We start from the raw sequence: 18338 nt of genomic DNA, 5'->3' as shown, positions 1-18338 counted from the left end.
CAGCAACCTCCTTTTCCGGAAAAAATTGAAAACGCTCCTGTTCCCAAAATAAAGTCCCCTTTCCTCCTCAGGTATGCACAAATGCTACAGCGCGGGGATGCCTCCGGGTCACCAGGCGCTCTATAAATCGCTAATAAATAAAATAATAAATTGATACATATTAATAAGGTCCGGAATTACCTGATTGTTACGAAGGGCTAGTAAATTAGCAAAGTTCTTATAATCTGTATTAAGTAGGCAATGGGTCTGTAATTTTTACAGTGAGAGGGGTATTTGTCTTTTTTAGGGATCAAACACAACATCACTTCAGTAAAAGACCCCCATGTTTCACCAAAGGCTAGAAAATGATTTATACGGGCTAACAACTGAGGGACCAGAAATTCTTTAAAATGAAGGAAGAAACGTACAGATAAACCGCCCGTACCAGGTGTTTTGTCTTTGGGAAGTTGATTAATAGCGTTTGTGATTTCTTGTTCTAATATTGGACTATCAAGGGATGTGAGATCAATGTGGTTAATAGAGGGTTTGGGAATGGTTTGACAGTTTGAATCAATTTGATCAGCAGAAAGGGTCGACTCAGGGGTGTAGAGAGAAGTATAATATTCAGTTAAACATTCAAGAATCTTGGTATCTGTAATGCGTCTGGTTCCTGCAATGTCTGTGATGGCAACGATCTTGGATTTTTGTTTACTAATTTTAAGATAATTGGCTAGGGATTTGCCCGCTTTTTTCCGGCCACCGTACATTTTACCATTAAATTTAAGGAGATTGTTACAGGTATTATCCCACGATTGTTTAATATATTGCATTTTAGCTTTAATCAGATTGGACAAAGTATCGGAACAGTTTGTGGTAAAGTATTCGTGCTCTAGGGCCTTAATTTGTTTTACAATAGATGTTGCCTTCGTAAGTGCTTTCCTCTTTTTCCTTGAAACAAAGTCTATTATATAACCTTCAGCGGTGGCTTTGAAACAACCCAAATAAAATGAAATTGTGAAGCCGAGGAGAGATTATTATTGAAGAATTGCTGCATAAACTGTGTAAATTGTTCAACAAATTGAGTGTCCAACAGAAGGGCATTAATAAAACTCCAACGGCGTGAGATAGGAGTAGATGTGGGATAGTCCATATCTAAAGTGACAGGGGCGTGATCCGAAATGAGAATGGAGCCAATCTTCCCATTTGTCGTGAATTAAAGACATGATTGGGTGAGAAATATATATCTATTCGGGAGTGAGACCTGTGAACAGGGTAGAAAAAGGCAAATTCAAAGACATCAGGATGGGAAATTTTCCATGCATCCAACAGCCCTCTAAATGTAATAGCATCGTAGAAAGACTTTTGCACTTTATTGGTGATGAATTTGGTTTGGCATTTCAGGTCTAAAAAAAGATCCATACGTTGATTGCATTCACTTCCCAATATTAAGTTTCCAGAAGCATGAGAAGAAAGAAGAGTAGAGAAATCATTCCAAAATACTAAATCAATACCATTAGTACTATACACATTGCAAATAGAGAATTGAGTATTGTTAACTTTAGCGATTCAATGAAAGCTATCTACAGCTAGTGTCTTTGACCTCATTTTGTAAAAGAACATTTAGTGACTTATGAAACAAAATTACTATGCCATTCTTGTTGTTTACTGCTGGGGATCAAAAAACATCTCTTACCCATAATTTGCGCAAGGAAGACAAATCTTGAACTTTAAGACGTGTTTTTTGCAATAAAGCTACGTGACATTTCAATATAGTGAGATGAGATATTATTAGTTGTTTTTTAACTAGATCGCGGATACCCTTAACATTCCATGAGATAATACATAGTCCATTCATCGAAAAAACGCATTCAAAATTAAGCATAAAAATATATGAAAGTTAATGAACATGTAATAAGTGAATTGCAAAAGGCAGAGTGGCAATAAGTTGTACGAGTCCTGAAAGGAGAAAAACATATAAAAACCAAAAAAAAGGGCAAGAATTGAAAAATTGGGAGGAAAGTGATGTACACAGTTAAACATGCCAGGTAGAAAATAGTAAAAAATCACAAAAACGTAGAAATAAAGAGAAGCCGCAATTAAATGTAGGGCATGGAGGAGAGGAAAAAAGTGGGAAACAAGGAAGAGGTAAAGGGGATAGGGAGAAGAAACAAAAGGGGAACACAGTCTCCCTGGAAATGTAACTGAACAAAAGATGACAAGAAGCCAGAAGGCTTTAGTCATAGTACCCACAGACAAGAAGAAAATATGTAAAGGAGGGGGGGCAAAAAAAACAGAGGCCACCCCAGAGAGGGACAACAAGAACAAACAGGTTTACTGATAACAAAAGAAAAGAAAACAGAAAACTGTAATCTAGAAATGTAAACACAAGCAACACAATGGAAAGGAACTTACTGAACATTGGGGGAAACAACGCAACATAGTGAAGCATACACAACAAAACAGATGGACAACGCAGATAAGGAAATCAGGGCCGAACAAGTTACGAAGGGGAAACCTGTGGAACAAGAGAGAGAACAAATAAGAGGACAATTAAGTTTTGCTCAGTTCCATAGCTTTGCCTTTATGAACTTGAATAAATTTGCTAAGCTCAGCAGGATCCTCAAAAGGGAAAGTTATTTCCTTGAAGGTTACTTTGAAGAAACATGGATGAATAAGACTGTAATGGCATTCATGGATCTCAGCGATGGTCTAAAGCCTAGAAACTCTTTTCGGTGATTAGCAGTAGGCTTGGAGATGTCTTGACTGAAGAAGATTTTGTGGCTGGACCAGAGCATCTATTTAGCTGCATTGAGGATTGCCATGAGATCGGAATATAATAAGAAATATGCACTGATTCCCCACGGTTTGTTTGAGGATGATTCGTTCTGGGGGCCAATACTGTGCGCCCTTTGTATATTGACATCAGTAAATTTCAGCAGGCCAACTATCTGAGGAATGTGAATCATCAAGAAGGAGATCATATCTGGGCCTTTGGAACCTTCTGGAATTCCATATTCTTGTAGATTGTTGCGCCTATTTCGATTGTCTAAATCTTCTGCAGCTTTCTTCAGCTGCACAGCCTCTCAAGAAAGAATGTCCACTTTGGCAACAACATCTTTTGCATCACTGATCTTTTGCTCTACATCGGAAAACCTTGAGTTCAAACCGGACCATTTCTCCTCAATTCTTTGAAGTGTTGCAGTTGTATCGTCATAAAAGGTCGAATGTTGAACAATTTATCCATAATGTCTTCAAAAGTCTAGGGAAGAGGTGATTTTGTTGGGGAAGACGGATGTTTTTTGACTAGTTTGTTTGCGACCACCAGTATTAGAACCAACAACCCCATGGGACTTGTTTGGGTGCATAGGATCCATGTTCAATACACAATATATCCACAGGAACTGAGAAAACCACCTTAAAGGCACAAGAGTCTGAGGCCACACACAATACTATATGAGTAGAAGTTGAGCTAACAATCCAGATGAGGAGACTGAAAATGCTAGCGTAAGTAGCCTTAATATCACATGAGGAGAAAATGCAGGGCACTTGAAGAGTAGAGGAGTCATCTGTTGCTAATTATTTCATTTTCATTGGGAAATAGCAAAAAAAATGCTGAAAATAGCCCAAAAGGGCAAAACTGACCCTCACATGGACATTGCCACTGCGCGGTCCACTGTGGAAAGTGTGAGTGTCAGGCAGACAAAATGGCAGCCGCAATGCGAGGCTACATGAGGCAGAACATAAAGGAAGAAAAAGTATCCAAAAAGACAATTTTAAGGCCTGCAAAGCTTGCCCCAGTGCTCTGCACAGCTTCCGAAAATCCATAATTAGTTCCCTGCACCGTTGTCAGAAGAACGTTGTTCGGCCTCAGCCATTCCTCGGTGTCGCTGGGCTGATGTACAGGAAGGCCATATTGCTTCACCGCCATTGCACGCTCCTTGGTGGAGCACATTTTAATTGCTCAATGGAGGAGGAATTTCACTTTACAGCTTCTGTGTTATACCACAAATCACTCTTCCTGCTAGCAAGGAGAGTAGGGGGGCTAGCCACCAATAGGCTGTTGGAGAATTTCCTTAATTAAGCAAATAATTGTTGCTGAATCATAACTATAGGGATATCATGCCTCTGTAGATCAGATTATAATTCTCGGATTGAGCTTCTTGATTAGCCAACACCTTTGGCCATTTAACTGATCGACAATTATTGCTGATAAAAGGTTCTTTTTGGTGCAAACTACTTTTCCCAGGTTAATGCTTAATCAAGGTGGGAATATACTTGAGCTGTGATGCTCAGTGATCGCTATCAATTTTAGGAATTACTGTAAAATCAGCACCTTGTCCCACAGTGAGATGGCCAAAAGTAAGTAATCCAACCTACTTTGGTGCCTCTCTCAATTAAAAGTAAATGATCTCGCTTGGTCAGGTTTTGTTGGGTAAGCTGAAGTTCACCTAAAATCCAGAGTGCACACGGGGGGGGGTCATTTACCAGAATATCTGTAGCTTCATTGTCCTCTTCCGATCCTAGAAGTATACTCTCTACCGGCTTAAAAGTGACATTAAAATCACTGCCAATCAAAAGATGTAGCAATGGTTTAAGATGAGATCAGTTGCCTGTGTTTCCTGAAACTTTAATGTGTGATAAATATCCTTCATTTCAAGCCACTCTAAATTAGTTAGTTATGAGAGTAAGCCTGCAGCGTTCCAGGATATCAATTTGAAAGATCACCCCTTAGCTATCTCCTGTCAGGAACAAAAGGGGCTAATCTATAATTGTTAAAGATCATAGTTAGCAGAGGTTTAATAGTTACAGACAATGTAGATGTATTTTTGAGATTAGCATTGTGATTTTGCCTAATGGTTATAATGACACCTTTCCGACATTGATTGGTGGGTGGAGATTCTTGCAATAGTTTTCAAGGTAGTGGCAGTTCAAATAGCTGCCTTGATTCCTAGTAAAATAGTACCCTTCTGCCATTATATTAGAAAGGTTCCAAAAATTACCCAAAAGCATACAGACCAAAAAAGTCTCATTTACACTGATTGTAAGATTTTTTCATAATTGATCCTGAAGGCTATGAGTGAGTGGGTCACAGAGAAAACATTCTTACACCTATATGAGGAGGCTTTTCAGAAGGACTATCTATGATAGAACAGGTGTTTACCTTGCTACACATAATTAACAAATCTAGTTCAGCGCTAAAAATGCCCCTGTATGTGGACTCTTTAGATTTCTCATCTGCTTCCCAGCTGGTCTCAAGGAAATGTCTTTTGGAAAAATTGAGCATTGTGGGCATGGATCCTGGGCTGTTGCCATTAATCCAATTGTTGGACACCAGAACTTCCGCCCAGGTTATACTTAATCAAAGAGGGCTCATTAGTAAAAATCGCCCTAACAGCAGAGGGGTCAAGCAAAGTTGCTTCTTGGCTTCACTCTTGCTCTTCCTCATTATAAATGAGTTGAACCAAGAAGTCCAAAAATCCATTGACAGCATTCCTTGAAAAAATGGTTGTAAGACTCTGGCATTGCTTTATGCTGATGATTCCATCCTGATAGCAAAAAAAACCAAAAGCCTGCAGGCATAACTTCTAGCCATGGAGAACTATATTATACATAGTTTAGCAATCAACACTTCAAAAACTAAGATAATGACCTTCTGGATCAATCGTGATAAGAAGTATTCATTCTTCATAAATCAAGTAATACTGGAGGAAGTTGCTTCTTTTCAGTATCCAGGTGTAACACTAGATAGTTCATTAAAATGGAATACAAATGTACAAACATCTATAGGCAAATCAGAAGTGTCTGCATACACTATACTCAGAATGGTGCATAAAAACAGCCAACAGTTTTACTATTTTATTTATAAAATCTTCCAGGCAAAGCCTGGAAGCCACCTCTTGTACAGAGCAGAGCTATAGTGGAATGGACAAGTCCATACATTGTGTAGTCCACGGAGAGAAAATGTTTAAAATTGTTTCTCAAAGTGCTATTAGCATTTCCCACTGTAGCATTGGAATAAGACATTGGCTACTCCTCCACTGAGTCCAGATGCCAGAGTGTGGGCTAAAAAAACTGAAAGCACAAAGTTCAAAACTAGTGGATTGGGCTTGAGAAAAAAATTCTTATGCATATGAAATCACCATATGTAATCCAATAGGAAATAGAATCTAAGAGACTGGGCTTGACTATGATTCGAATATGAATTTGCTGTCTGTGAAAATGATAATTCCCACTGCTAATAAGCAACTGTTTAGCCTATGGCTAAAACAAAAAATAGACATCTTAGGAAATGTACACTTCAAGGGCAATGCAGGCTGATTCGACCCATCCCAAAACCCCCAACAATATCTTGCCCTGCTGATGAACCAAAGAGAATGAAGACTTTTTACAGTGGCGAGGGGTGGCAGCCTGTTACTAAATGCCATCAAGAATACAAGAAACCCCGTAGACATTTTGACAAATGTCTGTGTGGCGAGAGAGAGGATATGGAACACTATATGCTGTCCTGCTAATTTTTTAGTATGGCCAGAATCAACTCAATAGTGACGATTCTACTCAAAGAGCAGATTGAAAATTCCACAGAGCTAACACTGTATATGTTAAATTACCTCGTAGGCCTGAGGAAAAGCTGGGATACGCATAGAAATCTTCAGATTGCTTAGCAGCATATACGTCTGCATATTTTAACACATCTTAATTTTTTATATGTCGCAAATTTAGTTGTATTGTATTTAGCAAAGTTGTTTTTATTTTTGTAACAAGGTAGTGACACCAATCCAAGTGCTCACATCTAAATGTATAATAAGAATATTTGTGCATATTTGTTGCCTTACAATTTGTTGTGGAAGTGATTTGTGTTTGTGATGTTGCATTTGGTGTTGCATTATTGCATGTGTAATTGCTGCTTTGACCTGTGGATATTGTGTTTTTTCATGTTTTGACTTTTAATGTGTTATGATATACTTTAAATGTATTGTTATGTTGCCTTGTGTATGGTATTGTGTTATTTTATTTTAAACTTTAGATACCTCAACAAATGCAGCCAAAAGCAGCACATGCCTTGAAAGTTCCTGTGACAAGCCACCATTTAACATTACAATGGCACTGCTTCAGCTCTTCAATCACTTAAGTCATGAGTCAACAGAAAACTGTGGCAATCATCATTTGCTCACTTTATGTGATACCGCCCCCAGTGCTGACTTTATATTATACAAGGTTGTCTCTTAACATAGCACTACAAGGGCTCACTTTACGTGGTAAGGCCTAGTGTTTTCAATTAGTACTCCCAGGCCTAAATGACAGAAAGGGTGCACCGTCCGGCCGGTGCCATGGTGCATGATTAAAAATGTACAGAAGGACAACGCTGGGCCCTAATAAAATCAATGTGCAGTCCTGAGAGTAGTACAAAAGTAAAAGGTGGAGTAGCTGTTTGAACACCCTTTCTGGCTTTTACTATACAGGTGGCAACCGGCCTGCACTTCAAAGGGGGACAGACATCACCCTGCATGCAGGCGAAGTAAGTGACTGAGCCCACATACTGGCAGGAGTCTAGGGCAATTATGGGAACCCTTTACCCATTTTAGAGGGTTGCCCTCAGGGGCACACTGACTGTACGTCACCACTCTCTGGGGCACCATCAGTTCACCTCCGGAGGGCCTCTTTACCTTTGTTCTGACATCCATAATACAGCACAGATGCAGAGGCAATATCATTCCATTATTTGCACCCACGTCCCATGCAAATGAGAGAACACCCCCTAAAGATAATGTCAGCAAAATGTGTATTGCATAAGGGGCTGCACAAACTTCTGCAGTCCCTTCTATACAACAGAGGGGCATATTTAGAGGGGCTTTATCTCCGCTTTTTTGTCTCAATCTAAAATCTAAAGTCTGCTAAAATCCTGACTTAGCCATCCCTAACATAGGGGGTGGATTATGCTGATATGACCCTGTGGGTCGTATCAGCAAGGTTATCGCCCTTTCGCTGGGAACATCACTGGAAAACCAGCGATGTTCCCTGCAAAAGGGCGATGACCTCGCTATCTCTGGAATTTTTATCGTCCTGGAGTAATGCGTTTGTAATTACGTGCTACCAGGGCGATAAATACCAGAGAGAGCCTGCGATAATATAATTATCGCTAAGCACGGCCAGCGATAATTATCGCTGGCCATTGTTAATATGCCCCCAAATTACTCCTGGGGCTCACAAAAGCGGGTCCACATGCCGATTGTGTCCCTGGGCACTTTAGATATTATGGTCCCAAGTGCATACCTTATGTGTTTTGGCTTCTAATGTTTACTTTGTCCCCGATCTTTGCTCTTCTGCATCCATACTACCTTTCATTATTTTCCTCTACCATAGGCTAGAACGTGAAACTGTGCCACAGCAACATACTCTCTCTCTGCTTGCTGTTAAACAATATATTGTACATGAACTTACAAAATGTCCCATTATGACATGGACTTTGTTGTCTTACAGTAATGGAGCACAGTTGAATAAAAGTTACATTTGCACTTATTGCTTTTACTATTTGCATCTTATCCCTTGCAAAGCGCAGTCTATTCATTGCCAAAATTGGTGATAGCCACATTGCTTGACACTAGTTTTTCCCAACTTACTGCTTGTTGTATGCAACACTGCAATGATTACAAAAAAACTCAGACGGAGACTCCCCACTTAACAAAATGACTATAACTTGACCTTGGGGACAATGTACATACATTTGAAAACTTACAACTGCTTCAAGAATCAAAGTATGATACCTAGAGCTACATAAACTCCTTAATTGAGAAGTTAACTGACATATGTAATCACATTTCTATTAATATTGGTTAATTAAAAAGGCAGAAACATAATGTAATATTTGCAGCATGTGAGGTGATCATGGAGTATTATTTTCTTTACAGGTACAAGATACCTACGGTCCGGTGTTCACCTTTTACATGGGCCCTCACCCAGTGGTGTTTATCTGTGGATATAAGGCTTTAAAGGAAGCCTTTATTGACCAGGGAGATGATTTTGTGTTCAGAGGTGCGATGCCAGCATTTGATAGGATATTCCACAATTCCGGTAAGTAGTTTCTATGAGCATAAAAATATAAAAATAAAAGCATGTTCAGTAAGTAGCATGTCTCTTGATTTTGTGCTTATGATTTTTTCTCTTAAGTCCAAGAATGTTGTTAGGTTATGTGCTGCGTGGTGAAGGTGGAAATTCCTGTATCATTCCATATTATCACTAGCTCATAAACCGTCATGCTTTGAAAAATATGAAATAACAGCAATATAGAGATTCCCAACTTTTACCCAGTTTTGAAAAGCATTTCTAAGGTAGTTCAGCAGGACAGTAAAGTGCTGTCTCATTTACTTGCTGAAACATATGGTTGCCTTGAGGCCACAATCTTTTACTACCTCCGGCTGTTGTGGTGCACAACGTATAGAACTGTAAGGCAATGAACTCCTTGTCGCACAGGTTAAGGTAGGTCACCTATACCAGTGAGAATCAAAGCCCCAATAGCCTAATAGTTTGATTTGTAAATGTGTCACAGATGAGAAGATGCTGTGTAGACATTTCTTCTTTTCCAGGTTCTTCAAATGTTCATATTTCACATTTTTTCTCACAATCCAGCAACGCAATTTGGTGTGCTGCTCTACATGAAAGAGAGAGGGCAGGAATATGCCATGTCTATCAAGATATGGCGCATTCCTGCTCTCTCCTTGCACGGGAACACTTTTGTCTTCCTAGCACCAATGGAGGCACGCATGACCACGGTGCAAGGGTGTCTGCGTCACAGGGATTATTATTTTTGTGCCAGAAGGGACACCTTCCTGCACACAAACAATCCTTTTAGGCCTTTTCCTCTTTCTATGTGTGCTGGAGAATGCAGAGCGAAAGGTAACAACCAAGGCACTTGAGTAACGAATTGATAATATTGATAAAGGATTACACAAAAGGTGAAGGAATGTAAGTAGGTCTGAAGACAAATTTTATTACTATTTCGATTAAAAAGTAAAACACATACAATAATACAATTCATATATATCAAAAAAACTTTAAAAAGGGAGAAGACATTTTTTCATAATCAAATCAATAGAATCAGAAAAAGAGACATTCAAAACATAATTATTAAATCTCAAACAAATTAATTCTCAAACATAAACTGGGAAAACTTTATAAAACTGTGGCATTAACTAATAAATTCTCTACGCGCGTTTCGGCGACCAGCGCCTTCTTCTGGAGTAGCCACGTATATCCTGTTTGCTAAAAACAAAAAAGGGGGGGGAAAAAAATCCAATTTAAAAATAATACTAACCTATAACTTATTCACAAAAAGTTATCATCTTTAAACAATTTTATAAAACCATTATGTAAATCAACCTACATATTACATCACTTTCATATTCTCAAAACATATACATTTTGTTTTTGCCTCTTCTTAGAGGACCTTCATTTCTTTGTGCATTTCAAACCTAACAAACCCGGGCGGAGGGGGGGGGGGAAAAAGTGAAGATACTGATATTAAAATGAAACTATCATGGATGATGTCGAATATCTTATACGGGGAGAGATGGGCACCCATTCTTCAAAATATACTTACATAAGGAAAACAACAGCGTCACAGGATAAAGTCATCAAATGCAGAATCGTTGCTCTGTACGACAATAATCTGAATATAAGGAATGAGATACCAGAATTCTATAATTAATAAATAAAATGTTTACTGACAAGAGTGTCAGAGAATGATTGCACTGTGTGATCTTTACCTAATAATAATTCAATAAAGTTCGGAAGCCGTAGATAGTTGCTTCAAATTTATAGCCAGGGAATTTGGATTGCTATATCGGATAATAGAAACATATTTTAGACAGTTAGATGGATATTAGATAGGCATCACTACATTAAGCAAAAAGTATAAGGCTGTTTTTTATATAAAAAAAGGATAGGCAGGTGATTATGGAAGGGTCTAGTACATATAAACATATGATTATTAAATAGGCATCACTACATTTAGCAGAAAAATATAAAGCTGTTTTTTTAAAATTAAAAAGGGATGGGCAGGTGATTAAGGAAGGGACTAGTACATATAGTAGTACCTGATTAAAACCACTATATACCGCAGTATTTTATGTTCTTTGTTGACGGTTCATGTAAAATTAAAAGATCAGTCAGATTCCTATGACAGAAAATAACATGAGGCTGAATAAACTCAGAGTTATGGGCGGTCATCAGTCAAAATAATATATAGGAATGCTTTTAAATAAGCATCTGCTTTTAAATGAGTACCTGATCAAGTGTAATAACGTGCAACACTCGCTCTTCAAAATATTGGTGAAATCTATAAGTAAAGGAACAAGAAATTGCTCACAAAGTCTCAATAATTATAGAGTAAGTCTAAATTTTATCGTGTTAAAAAGAGGCATAGAACATACCTCATAAAATTAGAAAAGGAGTTTCTAGTTCGTAGTTAGCAGAGGAGCCTTCTTGATAAAGAGATCTCCTGTTTGGCAGTGCAATGCTGTGAATAGGAAAAAGATATGGAAAGTTTCAGAGTTTAGCTTGAAACTTCTTAAAATAGCTTCTGGTTGAAAAGCGGCAAAGATATTAAGCGCTTACCGAGTAATGCTGGAGAATGCAGTACACATAGAAAGAGCACAAAACGAGGAGAAATAACATATTTTCAGTCTTTACTCCTCCCCTTGTAAGGAACAGCATTTTGGAGCATTCCCAGGTCAATCACTCATGGAAAATCTAGGAATGCATCAAAATGTATGGCTGGATGTGTGGGAACACCGACACTCCATCCATAGAAAGCTTCCCTGGGGCAGACTAATGCATGGCAGCAATTTGAGATGTCACCAGACTTGTCACTGACCATGTCATTAATGAAGCAACATCTGAGGTCAAAAGCAGTGCATTGCATGGGCGTAAGTTATAGTTAGCTCAGGTAGGTGTAGCTGCTGACTTTCTATGGTTTTGCTTTAGTGAAATCTGAGCCTAACTGTAACTTCCCTGTAACCTTTGTTTTTTCAGTGAATTTCTAAGGTTTTCTAAATGTTATTTCCTTACTGTAACCTGTGACATTTGAGAGTGGGTGTGTGAGTGGCTGTAAAGGTAGGTGAGTGGTTGTGTGAATGGCTATATGAGCATCTGGGTGGGGGTGTGAGTGGGTTTGTGGGTATGTGAGTGGCTGTATGGAACTCTGAGTGGGTATATGAGTGACTATTGGTGTATACATGGCTCTGTATTGGATGTAGAAGTGCGGCTGTGGATCTGTGAGTGGGTGTGTAAGTGTCTGAGTGGGTTTGCAAAGGGGTGCTTGATTGTCTGAGTTGGTCTGTTCCTGGATGGGTGAAATTCCGAAGGGTCTGTGAGTGGGTGCATCAGTGTCGAATCAATGCACTGCTTATTGCATCACTGATGACATGCTCAATTACATCACTGATGACATCTCAAATTACATCACTGATGACATCACTGATGACATCTCAAATGACATAACTGATTACATCACTGATTACATCATCCACAGCATCTCTGACATACCTGCTCACACCCCTATAGAATATTTTATACATCCACTACCACTCCCACACAACGATTCACAAACCTAATCACAGAGCCACACCAGTACTTACACACCCATTCACTTATCATAGATCTAAGCCCACATCCACTCATTCACCCATGCAGCCACTCATACACCCACTCTCTCACTAATACAGCCATTGACATATCCACTCCCATACAAATACTCACACACTAAGTGACACCATAGAACTACTGACAGACCTAGACACTCCCGCGTACAGTCAATCACACAGCTACTTACACACCCAAACAGTTACACACATACCCACTTACTTACTCATACAAATAGTAACACATAGTCACTCACCTATACAGTCACCGACAGAAGCATGCACTCCTCCATACAGCCACTCTCACATTCACTCGCTCACGCATACAGTCACTCACATACCCAGTCACTCACCGATAATGCCTTTCACATACCCAGTTATTCACCCATATTGACACAAGCACTCATTCATCGACACAGCCATACAAACACTCACTCACCCATACAGCTTCTCACACATGTACTCACTACCCCATAATACCACTGACTCACCCATTCATCCATCCATACAGGTAGTTACAGACCTCCTCACCCACACACACATACACCCAGATAACCATAGAGGTAGTCAGACAGACAGTCAATCACTCATATAGCTATTCACCTACCCACTAACACACTCATACACCCACTCAGAGAGATACACACATTCACACAACCAGTCACTTACCCACACATTCACTGAGACACCTAATCACTCACTTATACAGTCAGTCACACTGACTCAGTCATCCATACAGTCACTCATATATCCGCTGATTCACCAGTATACCGTGTTATATATATTTAACACTCAAAAACGTTTTGTAAACACTCACAGTCACTGGATGATGTCATCACAGATGTCATTTGAGATGTCATCAGTGATCTCATCAGTGATGTCACTGACCATGTCGTGAGTGATGTAATATGTGTGGTCATAGGCTGTGCATTGTGGGAGCCCATGTTATAGTTAACGCAGCTAACCAACATGGCTGAATTTCTTTAGTTTTGTATGAGTAAAATCTGACCCTAACTATAACGATCCTGTAACCTTTGGTATTTTAGTGAATTTGTAAGGTTTTTTTTTATTTTATTTGCCAACTATAATGTCCTTGTAACCTTTGTCTTTTACAGTGAATTTCTAAGGTTTTTTAAATGTTAATTCCTAACTATAACATCTCCGTAACCTTTCTTGTTTTTGTGGATTTCTAAAGATTTTTACCTAGCAGTCATGTTTGCAGAGGGGTGGAGAAAGAGAGCTGGGCCTCCAACCAGCACTCAGGAATTCAGCTGCATAGGACTTACAGCATGTACCAGTAGGGCTTCTTGGTACCCAAGGTCTTTCTAGAGCAGAAAGGACTTTATCCCCGAAGTAGTAATGCACCGGGAGGCACGTTTGCAGAGTGGTGGAGATAGGAGGCATGGGATATGACAAATCCTCAGCAATCCTACTGTGTGGGACTTACTGGAGTTAGCAGGAGGGGTATTTGACCCCAGGGATGTCCTTGGGGCCATCTATCCCTCATATTACCTCCAGTAAGCCCCATAGAGCAGGGTTGCTGAGATCTGATAGCAGGCCACACACCCTTTCTCCACCACTCTGCAAACGCACCTCGTGATGCACTTCTAGTAGTGGAAAGAAGTCCCCTTGGCTATTGAGGTTCTTTGAGGGCCAATCACACCTCTGGTTACCTCCAACAAGTCCCACACAGTGGGATTGCTGGGAGGTTTTCGGTGACCATGCTCTCTTTCTCCTTAACTCTGCAAACGAGCCTCCTGGCACTCTCCTATTTGGGGGAAAAAGTCCCATTGGTCTTGAGGTTCCTTGGGGGCCAACTAGCCCTCCTGTTACCTCCAGTAAGCCCAGCAAAGCTGGACTGCTGAGAGGTGGTCAGAGGCTATGCCCACTTTCTCCATCAGTCTGCAAATGCTCCTCCTGGTGCACTGCTGCTTGGTGGATGAAGTACACTTTAGTCCTGAGGCCCCCTGGAGGCAAGGGCACCTCATACCTCCACCAGCAGTACACTGAGAGGTGCGTTTGCAGAGTTGTGGAGAAAGGGGCATGGCCTGAGGCCGCCTCTCAGCAATCCCACTGTGTGGGGCTTACTGGATTAACATTGTGGGCTAGTTGGCTCCCCTGGACCCTCTGAGTGAAGGGGACTTCATTCCCCAACCAAGAGCACCCAGGAGGTGTGGTTGCAGAGCTGTGGAGAAAGGGGCAGGGCCTCAGTGATTTTCAGTTTTGTTTACCAATTTTTCATTAACGTGGTGATGTGTGGCCCCCTTCCTAAATGATTTTTGGCCCTGGGGACCCCCATCCCCTGGGGTGTGAGTCTCTGTTTTATATGGGAGAGGGACGCGTGGCCCCCCATCCCATCCTCCGGGCCTGCCTTTAATTTTTTTTTTATTGATGAAAGGAAGGGGGAAGCATGACCCCATTCCCTGGGGCAGTTTCCATCCCCCAGGGCTTGCTCCTTTTTATATGTATTTTTAAAAAACATAAAAAGGAAGGGGGATGCACAGCCCCCTTTCCGAGGCTAATTTCTATCCCTGGGTTCCCTTTCGTTGGGCCTGATCATTAAAAAAAATTAATTCTTAACAGGGACGGGGGCCAAACAGCACCCCTCCCGGGCCATATTCGGCCCCAGTGGCCCCATCCCCTGGAGCATGGCCAGCTGGGTGGGATGTGGGGGAGCCCAGGGAGCTGCTGACATACAGCTCCCTGGGTGTAAAAAGCAAAGTGCGCTCCGCATAATAATCTTGCTTGTTGAAAGAAGAGCAAACTTTATTTATTAGTTCGCTTTTAACATTATAACACCCTCTCCTACAACACAGCTTTGTGACATCTCAGTTAACACTAATACATGGTGAAAGATTAGTTAATCCTTTCTGTAGTAAATTTTAAAATGAACATCAACCAAAGTGGAGAAGTACATAGAGTGTCTCAACAGTGTAAATCCTAAAACACACCATAAGAGCTATTTGTGTGCCTGCCTACCACTATGTCACTGGTGTATTTAGAATCTCAGTACTTTTCTACTTTAATGTATCAGATTTAAAATGTATGAGCCAGTGCATATAAAAAATCTGCACATTAATCTCTATCAGAGCATCTTGCTCCCTAATTCTTCCGAATACATGCAATGCGTGTGTGACAAGTTGTATTTATAATTAACCAGATAGTTCTAAAAGACTACATTTTCTTCATTAAAACTTGTAAACACACTTGTTTGTGGTTGAATACATCAATGCTCCCTGGATGATTGAATGAGGATACAGGTACTGTCTGGGTATTAGGATGACTGCATTAATATTCCCTGAATGATTAGATGAGTGCATGAATAATGCCTCAATAATTCAAAATGTTCATAGATAGTAGTTGGATGATTAAATGAATGCAACTGTAGTGCCTGGATTATTGCAGGAGTGTACAGATAGTATATAGGTGATTTATAGAGTACATGGATAGTACATACATGATTGTTTAAGTTCATGCATGGCACCTAGCAGATTGCATGAGTAGTGGTTCAGTAATTTAATGAGTACATGGTGGCTGCCCATGTGTTTTTGGTTGAGTGAACAGGTAGTGCCGGGGTGTTTAGATAAGTATATGTTTAGTGCCTGTATAATTCAATTAGTGCATCAGTAGTGCCTGGCTGATTAGATAAGTGCATGCCTGGTGTCTGAGCAATTGTATGAGTCCATTGTTAAAGCTTGAGTGATTAGATGAAAACAAGTGTACTGCTGAGTTGATTTTATTAGTGCAAGAGTCTTACCTCAGTAATTGAATGAATGCATAGGTACTGGATGGGCGATATGTTCACTGCAGTGGTACACCCTGTGTAATTAGATGAGTGCATGAGTAGTGCCTGATGGTTCGGATGAGTGCATGAGTTGTGTCTCAGTATGTTGATGAGTGCATGGGTTGTAAATGGGCCTATGGATGAGGGCATGGGCTATGACTTGGTGTTTTAATGACTGCATAGGTATAGCCTTGCTGATTGTATAAGTGAATGGTTAGTGCCTGAGTGATTGGATAAATGCATAGGTCGTGCCTTCATAGTTCAATGTGTACATAATTTGTGCCTGAATGATTACAAGATTGCATGTATAGTACCTGGGTAATTGAATAAGTGCATAGCTAGTGTGTGAGTGCTTTGATGACTGCCTGAGTAGTGGCTGGGTGATTAGATAGGTGCCTGGGTAGTGCCTGGCTTACTGTGAAAGTACCTTCATTGCTGTTAGATATATATATATATATCCAAACTACTCCTGCTTCTCCAATGCGGCATGCAGAAATTGTGGACCACCAGACAGCTCTTCAGTACACAGGTAAGATTATTTAACTCCTCTTGGTTTTGTTCGGCTATATATATATATATATATATATATATATATATATATATATATATATATATATATATATATATATATATATTCCTGATTTCGCCTCTAGCACACAGGATTCGAATCTCAAGAGACGATGCAGACCCAATATGATGCTGAATATTCTTTATTATAATTACTCGCCCAACACCACCGCCATGACGCGTTTCGGTCCCTCTCGGACCTTGATCACATGACACATTACTTGGGCAGAACAACACTTTTTAAAGTGACAGTGCAATTACCAGTGTGCTAAACATGGATGAAAGACTCAGTTCCTGCTTCAATAAAGTTAAAGCTGTGTAATACATTTCTAATTAGCTATAGCCTATACAGCTACCCTCCAGTACAAATATTGCTGTAAAATACAGTACAAGTAAAGTGCAAGACGTGCCAAGAATCATGTGCAAAATCGCAATTCGAGTAAACATTTACAATAAATATTTGCTACATCGAATAAAAAACATCTAAATATAATTAAATTCATTATTTCAGATAAAACCAACCCATTAATAAGCATCAACCATAATAAACGGGGACCTTCTAAAATCAACGCATGATTTAAAAATCTATGCTAAAAGAGTCCTCCACGGCTGCTACTAATGATGGGTCTAGTTCACTCGAGCACATGAATCCCGTCCGTAACTGGCACTTGAGGAGGGTTGTATTTAGCCACTGCCCCTGCATGAACATGAGAGTGATTTTTCTTGAATACAGCCCAAGTGGGCATATTTCTAATCATCCACCCACACAAAATCTATCAAAACAGTGTATTCGAGACCCCAACCCTAGAAATTTAAACAAAAAATAAAAAATATAAGATATAAAATACTTAAAATTCATTTTACATGCGGCATATTGACTTATTCATTTTCGACGGACACTAGAAGATATGTACAGCTTTAAAACCACCTTAGGCTTCAGATATGGATTTATAAAAACGTATAAAAATCTTCCGTTGAGTTTAACCCGTTAGGGCTCTTAGTGTCCATCTCAAGAATGTATTTTATTTCCAGTCTCCTTAGTTTAGCATTTCTGTCTCCACCACGCCTCAGGGGTAGGATGCAATCAACAATATAATATTTCAGCAGATCAGGATCTTTTGCATGAACTGCTGAAAAGTGCCGTGCTACGGGGTACGACTCATCCCCATTTTTGATAGCCCGTAAATGCTGCAGGACTCTCTTGTGACATTGGGGTCTGGTGCTCCCTACATACTTTAATCCGCAGAGGCACTCTAATACATAAATTGCGTATTCCATTTTACATGTAAGTTTTTTATCTATCTTTCTAGGTGTACTATGGAATGGGCTATAGTATTCAGTCTTGTTAATGCCTTGCTTACATGCTTTGCACA

The 18338-nt window shown here is 39.9% G+C and overlaps 1 protein-coding gene across 1 annotated transcript in view; it reads left to right on the top strand.

Annotated features, from left to right (window-relative positions):
• The window catches only part of LOC144781950 (cytochrome P450 2G1-like), a 471871-nt gene that overhangs the window by 75808 nt on the left and 377725 nt on the right, over positions 1–18338 (top strand). Inside the window, exon 2 of the mRNA XM_078661041.1 lies at positions 8886–9048. Coding sequence (XP_078517167.1) covers positions 8886–9048 — 163 coding nt within the window. The remainder of the gene's footprint in view (positions 1–8885; positions 9049–18338) is intronic.

The sequence above is a fragment of the Lissotriton helveticus genome, chromosome 9, assembly GCF_964261635.1.
Source record: "Lissotriton helveticus chromosome 9, aLisHel1.1, whole genome shotgun sequence".
NCBI lineage: Eukaryota > Metazoa > Chordata > Amphibia > Caudata > Salamandridae > Lissotriton > Lissotriton helveticus.
Note: the sequence above shows the minus strand (reverse complement) of the source record. Positions and strands in the feature narration are given on the sequence as shown.